This window comes from Acyrthosiphon pisum, chromosome X, assembly GCF_005508785.2.
Source record: "Acyrthosiphon pisum isolate AL4f chromosome X, pea_aphid_22Mar2018_4r6ur, whole genome shotgun sequence".
Lineage (NCBI taxonomy): Eukaryota > Metazoa > Arthropoda > Insecta > Hemiptera > Aphididae > Acyrthosiphon > Acyrthosiphon pisum.
The window spans coordinates 40,071,443-40,081,900 of NC_042493.1; the positions used below are offsets into that span (position 1 = coordinate 40,071,443).

Genomic DNA, 10,458 nt, shown 5'->3' on the forward strand with positions numbered 1-10,458 from the left:
TCTAGAACAGGGTAAATCTATAATTTTGAAAAAAAAAATTTGAAAAAAATCAATACTTTTTGAGATAATGACTGTTGTACGCTTAGTGAATCACCCTGTATTAAAATAACATATTAACTTGGTATACTATATTGTAACAACTCAACTTGTCTAACTTGACTAAAATTTTCTTTAATGTAGGTATAAATATAATTAATTATATGAAAATTAAAGTAAAAATATAATATTTTTAACAGATATAACAAATTTTAATTTTTAACAAATAAGGAAAATGTGGAAATGTGGAAAAGACACTAGTAAAAAAGAACAGCTGTCATTCGTCATCAGGTTTGTTGACAATGAGTTTAATGTTTTTGAAAAAGCTTTGGGTTGTTACCACATGGTTAAATGTAATGCTTCGACTCTTAGTCAAGAAATCCAAAAAATTGTGATAGAAAATAATTTAGATATCAACAAGTGCATTGCTCAATGTTATGACGGAGCATCGGTTATGAGTGGAGTGTTCTCGGGAGTACAAAAACGAATAGCAGATGTAGTACCGCAAGCTATATTTGTGCATTGCTATGCTCACCGACTCAACCTTTGTTTAATTCATTCTATTCAAAACAACAGTATTGTGGTTAATTTTTTTGATACAGTCCAGTCTTTGTATAAGTACTTAATGAATGGACATACTCGTTATGAATTTTTTATGAAAGTTCAAGAGGATAAAAACTTAAAAGCAATCCATTTAGAACGACTTGTGGAAACTAGATGGAGATGGTCTTACTGGAATACTTCTCTACAAAAAATAAAAATGCGTATTACAGAAATATTAGATGTATTGAAAGTTTTAATTGTGCAAGATTATCAACCAGCAAAAGCTTTAGGCTTACTTAAAGAAGTATCAACATTTCGATTTGTGTTAGTATTACATATTATGGAAAAACTTCTTGAAAACATTCATTGTTTATCGTGTGAGTTACAAAACCCAAAAATCTTATTACCAGCAGCTATAGATCTAGTCGATTTAACAAGAAAAGAATTAACAGCCCTAAGATCAGATGCAAGTATTCACTATTATATAACAAAGCTAAAACACATGCTTTAAGCCTTGGTATAACAGTTGAGGAGGAACAAGAAAGAAATACTCGTCTTAGAAGAAAACTGCAACCATCTAAGAAACTTGAAGAATATTATGTAATGAGTACTACTGGAAAATGTGAATCAATGAAATCTCTTAAAGTGAAAAATTTTAAAACTGAAGTTTTTTATTGCTGCATTGACAAGTAAGAATGTTATAAGAAGAGTTTTAAAATGTTGTGTGTTTGTACTTTTCCTATCCAACACTGTGTAGAAATATATTTACTTGCTTTATTTATTTATATTAATATTTTATAAAATAGAATCCATGCATAACTTACATAATTATATGAATGTTGTTTAAATTCCCTTTCTTATATGTAAATGCAAATTCATAAAGTATATATTTCAACTCTGTGGTTTAGTTTTTGATTTAATAACATAAGCATGATTTTTTTCAGGTTTCTTCAACAGCTGAATGAAAGATTTTCAGAGAAGAGCAAATATTTGTTTAAGCTGTTTGAAATTTTTGATCTATCCAGCAATAATTTTTTTAATCCTAACTGCCCTCATTTAATATTCTTTACAAACCATTAAAGTTATTTTCAATTTAATGAGTCTAAAATGTTATCCGAATTTTCTTCTGTAAAATCCTCGATTCTTAAAAAAAATATAACCAATTTGAATTTAAATGACATTATTTCCTGTTTAAAAGATTTTCCAGTTGCTTTTTCAGAAGCACTAAAAATAATATCTTTAGTTTTAACTTAACCTATAAGTACGGCTTCTAATGAAAGATTTTTTTCTTCACTTAAGAGAGTCAAGTCTTATATTAGATCAACCATGGGAGATGAGCGCTTAAGTGACTTATTAGTGGTTAGTGTGGAGAAAGAAGAGGCCAATAAAATCAATCTAAATGATGCTGTAAATTCATTTTCAAAGTTGAAAAATCAAAGATATCCACTAATGTAATATAATATGTATTAAGTAATTATTGCTTTATGATAATAAATGTTTTTATTTGTGTAACTAAATGATTTGTTATTAAATTGAATTTAAGTTGTTAAATTAAAATTAGATGTGGAAAAATTTAGAAATATGAATTAAGTATATTGTGCCATTTTGAACAAGGTAATCCATAAAACAAATTTCAGGTTTAGGCGTTTAGCTATATTATTTATTTTGAGTGTGCAGGGAGAAAAAATGAATAGGTTAGGTTCGATTAAGTACTATTAAGGTGCTTTATATCCATAAATTGGCTTACCAAATACAACTGGCATCCACAATATAATATAAACTTATTAAAAGTACCTACAATAGTAATAATATTGTGAAGTTTTCATACTAATATAAGTGACGTATTAAATACATTTTACAAATATTCTACAGTTTTTGTCTTTACTAGACCCCCCCCCCACTAAAGAAAAAAAAAGTTTTCTATGTGGCCTGGTAACAATTTGAATGGCCTGCAAACATTTTCGCACCAACAAAAGAAAAGTTGAAATGACGCCCCTGCTTTAAAAGCCATTCGAGAAGATGCTGATAAATCCTCTAAGATGTTACCACAATAGCTTCTGAACTAGAAGTTAAAATACGCATGCTTCGAATCCGTGGGAGACTGCCCGAAAGTGCCCGAAACAATGTTAATGCCAAAGACGTAGAGGGATATTATAAAATAGTAATATTTATACCATTTCTTGATAATTGAATCTTGCAGTTGCATTCCAGATTTGATAAAAGACTAGACACAATTATACCACTAGAAGGACTCATACCATCTGATTTGTCACATTACGATGACCAAGCAATCTTAGCTGCTGCTTCTAGGATGACTTTTTAATTAGTATGAATACATGTTTGAAAACGGAGTTATTCATATGGAGAAATCAATGGTAATTGAGAGAAAATTTACCAGAGACTGCTGTAGAAGCAGTTCAACACTGCACAGAGCTTTTTCCAAATACAAAGAAGATTCTTCAATTATTTGCTACTCTACCTGTAACATCCGATTCTCCAGAACGTACATTTTCGGTTATTAAAAGACTGAAAACATATTTAAGAGCTACAATGAATGACGAAAGGTTGAATGGTTTGGCCTTAGCTATAATAAATAAAGATGAATTGGAATATGAAAACATAGAAAAAGATATAATGACTACATTTATAAATAAATCTCCTAGGAGGATGAGATTTATATTTAATAAATTATTATGAATAAAAAGTTGTTAAATATTTTATACATTTCAGTTGGATGTATTTAGTATTATATGTGGTCACATAATAAGAATTATCTTATTTTTATAAGATTTTTTTGTTGGACCATCCTCCCCCCTTTGAAATCCTGGCTACGCCACTGCTTTAAAATACATTTATTTATTTATTCATTGAGATAGTTTTCAATTCTTCACATTCAAGTGTTATTATTTTATTTTTTATTTTAGAAAGCGGATTTTTAGAACATGTCATTGAATTTCTTTAGAGTTTAAAGGTAATTTTCGTACTTGAATGCACTGAATTTGGACCATAAAACCTAACAAAAAAAGGTAGATGAATTTAACTGTGCACATTGTAGTTAATCAACTGAGGTCCATAAATAGATGAATAACTTTGAACAAATTCTCTTATCAATGTTGAGGGCAGATCATTATATTTATTACAAATTGCATTTTAACACAAAACTCTAATAGACATAAATAGAAGTAACCCGTTTCGCGCATGCTGACTGGCGGAATTCCCCCACTTAGTGCCTTTCGCTGTATGTCAAATACGTGGAGATGCGCGGATTCGGACGCGATTTGGTCGGGACACGAGTTACTTCTCTCGTGGGCCGGAGTATAGCACGGTTTTCGACATTACGCTTTTTACAAAAGGAAAAGCAGTGGACATGCGACGGCACATACCGCTCTATCCGCTGTTAGGTGGATTGCTCATTTTGATTTCGTGCAGGTTTTTGCATTTTTTAGGTAAAAATTCTCGTTTTTCTTTAATATTTATTTTTCCCGGCGCTTTTAAAAACCACCTATTGGGAATTTTGACCTCCCAAATGTACCAACTAGCAGTGTTGTGCACAGATAACTTTAAAATTATCTAGATAAGATAACAGATAATGTGTTGAAAATTTATCTAGATGAGATAAATAGATAACACTTAAAATATTTATCTAGATAATAGATAAAAGATAACTCCATTTATCTAGATAAAAAAACAGATAATTAATATTTAATATTGTAGATCCGAGGATAGTAATAATATTTTGGTTGGGCGTTTTTCTTCTTCTTCCCTAGTTAGTATTTCTGTGTCAAAAGTGTATTTTATAATGAAGAAAAAACTGAGAAAATAGTTAAAACTATTATTCTGTACCTAATCTAATTTTTTAAAAATTAAAATTAAATGTAAATAAAATACTTTATTGTTTTTATTAATTAATGTCAAAATAAATACAATTATACATTAAACTTGTTAGATTTTAAACACATTAACATCTCAAACGTCTTGTCATTCAAACGATTCCTTCTTGGAGTTAAAATTTGACTTCCATTGCTAAAGAGCCTTTCAACTGGTGCTGAAGATGGTAATGTAGTATTGTATTTTAAAAATATATGTTTTACTATTGGATAATGGTCTAGAATTATTAAATCTTTTCCATCTTTCTTTTTGGAATTTAAGTAAGATAATCCTTGTACACTAGCCAAGTTTTCAGATCTATGCTGATTGGAACTTTCTAATGGTGATGTACTTAGTTGAGAATTGGAAATTGGTGTATAAAATTCATCGCCACTATCATTGTCTGTTGTAGAAGGTCCAGATTCCGTATTCATAATAGAACAAACTTCATTGCATTCTAACAGAAATAAATTTTTACAAATATCAGAGAACTGAGAAGGCACCCAACTGAGTTTAAATTTTGGAAGGGTCACCGACGACAATATATAGGGCTTACTTTTTGGATCATTTAAATCAAAAATAAAAGAGTATCGTTTTTCAAGACCTTTTATAATAGATAAAGACAATGGCTTGCAATAGGTCAAATGGCTTTGGTTTAATAGTATACGTCTAATTGCTATAATAGTTGGAGCAACATAACCAAGGTAACAGGATTTTTCACCTTGGAGTTTATCCAAAGCTGTTGTCAAAGGCTGCATAACTTTAATGTATTCTTCCAAAAAATTCCATTCTGTTGTTTTTAATTGACTCAGCTTCAATTTTTCAAAGCACTCAATTATTTTTTCACGGCAAAGTATAATTTTTTTGATCGCATCATAAAATGAATTCCATCGAGTTATTACGGGTAAAGGGAATTTACACTTACATATATTAAAAACTACATCCGATGCCATTGTACTCCTGCTAACTAAATTCCAGAAGGCTGTCAATTTACCAAAAGCAGATCTAGATATTATTTTGTATTGATTATTAGTAATTTTTGAAGTATCAATGGTAGCAACTAAATTGAGAGTGTGTGCAGAGCATGTTATATGATTAGAAAGAATTATATCCAAATCATCATTGTCTTCAGAATATTCATTATAGTTGTTGGAAGCAATAGTTAAAATATCAGAAACATTAACTACATCTATAATATCATCCGGATCATTTTCAACATCATTTTGTAAAAATTCAGATTCTAGTTCAAAATGGTGTTCAGTATTTTGGTCGAAAGCATCCATCAATATATTAATATTTTGAGCATCTAAAGTGACGTTATTTTTTGAAACTGTTTCAGGCGGTGCAAATTGTTGTGCATAAACACGAAAGGCTTTACCAAAATTACTGGCATTGTCTGTAACTGTATGTGTTATTTTTGTGACATTAATTTTATAACTATTCATAACTTTAGAAATACATTTAGCAATGTTTGAATAATTATGGCTTCCTTCTATTCGTTGACATGCTAGAACATATGAAAATCGATTGTATGATTTTTCTTCTATGTAATGCAGTGTCATTCCTAAATAACTTTTATTTAATGAACTCCATATATCTGTAGTAATACATACATACATTTGCTCAGAAATTAAATTTGTTAAGTCAGTTACATATGTTTTGTACTTGTTTAATAGCTGATTACTAATGGCTCTCCTATCAGGTACAAAATTGTCACTAGTCAGGCCAATAATAAGTGCTCGAAACGAAGGTATTTCACATGTTGATATCGGCTTCATCTCTTCTACAATATAGTTGAAAACCAATTCGGTAACCTGAAAACATTTTATAATATTTATTGGTGAAACAATAATATACCAAAAAAAAATGATATAAAAGTTGTAATTTTGTAACTTTTAGATAGATAACTTTTACATAGGTATTTGAATTCCATTTATTAAAATTTTAAATTAAATGTAATAGCAAATTAACATAACATGACATATTATGTTTTTACATTTTAAATATATTAATTATAAATTTAATTTATTTTATGTAATTATTAAAAAACAGGTAATAAATAAATATCTTCAATAAGCTTTTGAGATTTTTTAGGTAGGTACCTATAATAATTTAAAATTTACTGAATACAAATAAAGTAAGGACATAAATATGAACTTTTAAAATAATATGGTATACAGTATACAGTATACATTATTTATATTATTTAGAAATTTCATATTTTTGTTCTTAATTCAATTGGTTTCAGTACATTTTAAATTATAATAGCCAATAGGTAGGTACTTATAACTATAAGATCTCAAAACTTCACTGAAAATATTTTTTTATCACAATTCATAAAATTTAAACTTAAAACTTCTACACTACTGCATTTTTTAAAAGTTGCATAAAATAAATTAAATTTATTAATATACTTAAAATTTAAAATTATAGGTAATAGATATGTTCTATTAATTTTCTATTACATTTAATTAGAAATTTGAATAAAAAGAATTCAATAGGTAATTTGTAGTATGCATGTACTATTAATTTTCTATTATATATAATTTAAAATTTAATTAAATAGAATTATATTAAAATTATTTATGTATATAGTCATCATAGTAATTAACTAATTCTTTGGGAGTTAATTAATAGGTGATGCTAATATGCAAATGTATACCTTTTCTTTTGAACATTTCCTCTTGAATCCTGAGTTTTCAGTAGAATGACATATTGATAATTGTGTTTGCATTGGTTTTGACTGTTTTGACACACCGGTAGAAGTAGATTTCTCTATTTTATATGCCTTTAATTCAGTCATCAAACCCGGATGCACATGCTATGGAAATATTCAAGAGTATTATTTTATTTAAATTTAAATTATTCAGTAAAATCCGAGGTAAAATCAGTTATAATGGTAGGTACTATAGACTATAGCAGAACCTACACTAGTGTCTAGTACCCATAGATAAATGAATACAAAATGCAGTCTTCCTTAAAAACTATTATACTAAAGTAATTTTAAATACCTAGACTAAATATTACATAATGGCTATAAATTATAGTATAATCTACATATTACTCGATAAGGTTTTTTAATTTAGGTAGGTACCTACTTTTATTTTAGGTATTTTAGTTTATTCAATGTACCTACCTACTTTATTAAATAATATAGTAACTATCAGTTATAAACTTATAACTAGTACCTATAGATATTTTTGAATGTACAAACTAATACTTTTTTTTACAAAATACATAATATAATGTACCTAAATACTTTAAAATAATATATTTGCACTTAGTAGTTAGTACCTAGTTAGTAATATTAGCTATAACTAATCAAATAATACAATTCAAAATATTTTGAAATTACACTTACTTTATAGTGACTCAATAAGTTCCCGGTAGAACCTGAGTACGCAATTATCTTTTTGTTGCAGTTTAAACAAGTAACTGACATTTTTGATCCAGTGTTTGAAATCTTCTTAAAAAATGTACCATCTAATAGGTAATTTTCTTTTTCATCAATTGTTGCATTCATTTTAGACGATGTATTATCTTGAATATATGGTTCGCGTTCAGACTGTCCAGGATTGTCGGTTTCAAATTCGTTGTCCTCATATTGTCTTTTAAGTGAACGAAAAGATGTTACAAATTTATCCATTTCGAAGTAATACGTTATAAAATGATGTCGCAATATTTGTAGTATAAACTTAAAGACATAAATACACAATAAGTATCAACAAGACCACAACATTAAACTTCGGTAGGTAATGACGAACGACGAATGCGGAAAAAGAAGAACTATAATATTATTTGATACAGCAGACGCTAATGCCCAATAGAATAATAGATACTCAGTAATCACTAATCAGTATGTGTATTTTAATTTTTAATAACTAGAAACAGCTGGTTCTATTTTCTCCGTAATTGTGTATACGGATCAAATGTATTACCAATATAAACACAATTAAGTGATTGGGTCCGTAGACGTTAACGCATAAACTATTTTTAGCTGAAAATGTTTTTCCCGCAATGTCGACTACGCCGCATTTTATCGGGCCAATGATCGTACTCACGAACACCACAGTCAATAGTCTGTTATTATCATAATATTTATTATTATTATTATTATTATTACGAAACGCAGTGAATATTCGGGATTTAAAATTTGAATTTTTATATCATTGACTGAATAATTATCTAGATAATTATTTTTAGATAACCTATTTATTTATCTAGATAAGATAAAAAGATGCTTAAAATATTTTTTATCTAGATAAGATAAAAAGATAATTATATTTTATCTAGATAAATTATCTAGATAAAATTATCTAGATAATGCACAACACTGCCAACTAGATTCATTTTCCCACCGAACAAGATACTGTTGACGAAAATCGAATCAGTTTTATTACCATAAACCGTCATGACAGACACAAAAATAAAAATTAAAAAAACACATCGTTGTAAAATCAGTAAATTATTATTATTATTAATTACGTTGTAAATTATTTTAGATGAAGAAGTATGTCTTAATTAGGTACCTACATAATACAAACACAGTAAATTCAGTTTTTAATTTAGTCCCCAATTTTTATACTACGTTTGTTACAGTGTGCAAGGCGAAAAGTAAGGGGCGATCGTCACTCGCCATGCGGTCATTTTTATTAAATAAATTAAATATTAAATAAAAAAATCGTTTGTAATTATTTTGTAAGCGGGAAAACTGTAGGAACAAATACTGTAAATGATAATACGGGTCACGGGAAACTCAAACCTAATCAATGGAGACCAACTAAGCCCACAATTTCACTATTATTGCCTATATTTGCGCCTTAAAGTAAAATAGTATTTCCCGCATAAATAATAATAATTTAAATATGATTATGATTATAATGAAATGTGCTTAGTTGGTCTCCATTGTTTAGGATTGAGTTTCCGTATTACCATTTATAGTATTTGGTAGATACACCAGTCGGTAGTCATCAATAGCCAATAGGTTATAATATTATGTATTGTATTTTTTCGCAAACACACGTTCTGTAAGTGTATTAGGTACAAGGTACCTATATATTATCAAATATATAATTTTCAAATGACGTCAAAAAAATTGTGTTCCGTCAAGTATTGTCGAAATAATGGAAAGGATTTCCCACATTTGGTATTCACAGATTTCCTTCCAATGTAAAAATGTATGTTAATAGCATAAGTAGACATAATATTGGTTAAGATTCAAATTAATCAATATTTTTGTAACTAATTAAAACGTAATGTAGGTGTCAAAAATGGGCTGATTGGTGCCAAAATTTACAGATATTTTAAATAAAAAAGGCCCAATATTTTTGAACAAAAATAGGACAATATGCTCAGATCATTTTCATGAATCTGATTATATTATTTGGAAAGGCATTGGGAATAAAACGTAAGTAAATTATTTAAGTTTCCACAAAAATATTAAACTAGTAAAATATTTAATTTAAATAAATTATTACAACAGCTGCCATATGACAATGTAATAATTACTGATTATTGATTAATAACAATATATTCTAGTTAAAATTTTATATTCTAATAACTTTTAGCTTATTACATAATCTATCCATGCCATCGATAAAGTTTTAAGTCCAGAAATAATGCAAACATTGAGTAATAATAAAGGTAGTAGGTATATTTTAATACATGTATTTATTAATACTATAATTATACTAACAATGTATTTTTTAAAAGATACATTGAGCTCAGTTATACCAAAAAAATTAAGACAATCATCATGTTCAAGAAAACTTTTTGTAGAATGTAAAGATTTAAAAAAATCTTTTCGACCACTACCTATGATTACTGAAGATGATTTAAAAGAATGTAAGTTTTTATTGATTTGTGAAATTAGCTTATTTTGTTCTGTTTATTTATAATTGTAATGGTATTAACTTTATTATTAGATACCTACCGGATTCTTCTTGCTATTACAAATTTGAAATGTGTATTCTTAATCCCATAGAAACAATTTGTAAATTTGGTCTTTATTTA

General features: G+C 27.8%; 1 protein-coding gene across 1 annotated transcript; it reads left to right on the forward strand.

Annotated features, from left to right (window-relative positions):
- The first annotated feature begins 271 nt into the window (after positions 1–271).
- Positions 272–1,659, forward strand: LOC103308625 (zinc finger MYM-type protein 1-like). The gene is made up of 3 exons (XM_008182319.1): positions 272–1,049; positions 1,106–1,268; positions 1,524–1,659. The coding sequence occupies exons 1-3, from the start codon at positions 272–274 to the stop codon at positions 1,657–1,659; spliced, it is 1,077 nt and encodes a 358-aa protein (XP_008180541.1).
- The last annotated feature ends 8,799 nt before the right edge of the window (positions 1,660–10,458 follow it).

What these genes read in the sequence shown, in the direction of transcription:
- LOC103308625 (XM_008182319.1), top strand. Translation starts at nt 272, where the DNA reads ATGTGGAAATGTGGAAAAGACACTAGTAAAAAAGAACAGCTGTCATTC. An exon ending in AGCCCTAAGATCAGATGCAA is followed by an intron (nt 1,050 to 1,105) that starts GTATTCACTATT and finishes TTGGTATAACAG; the next exon opens with TTGAGGAGGAACAAGAAAGA. An exon ending in TTTTATTGCTGCATTGACAA is followed by an intron (nt 1,269 to 1,523) that starts GTAAGAATGTTA and finishes GATTTTTTTCAG; the next exon opens with GTTTCTTCAACAGCTGAATG.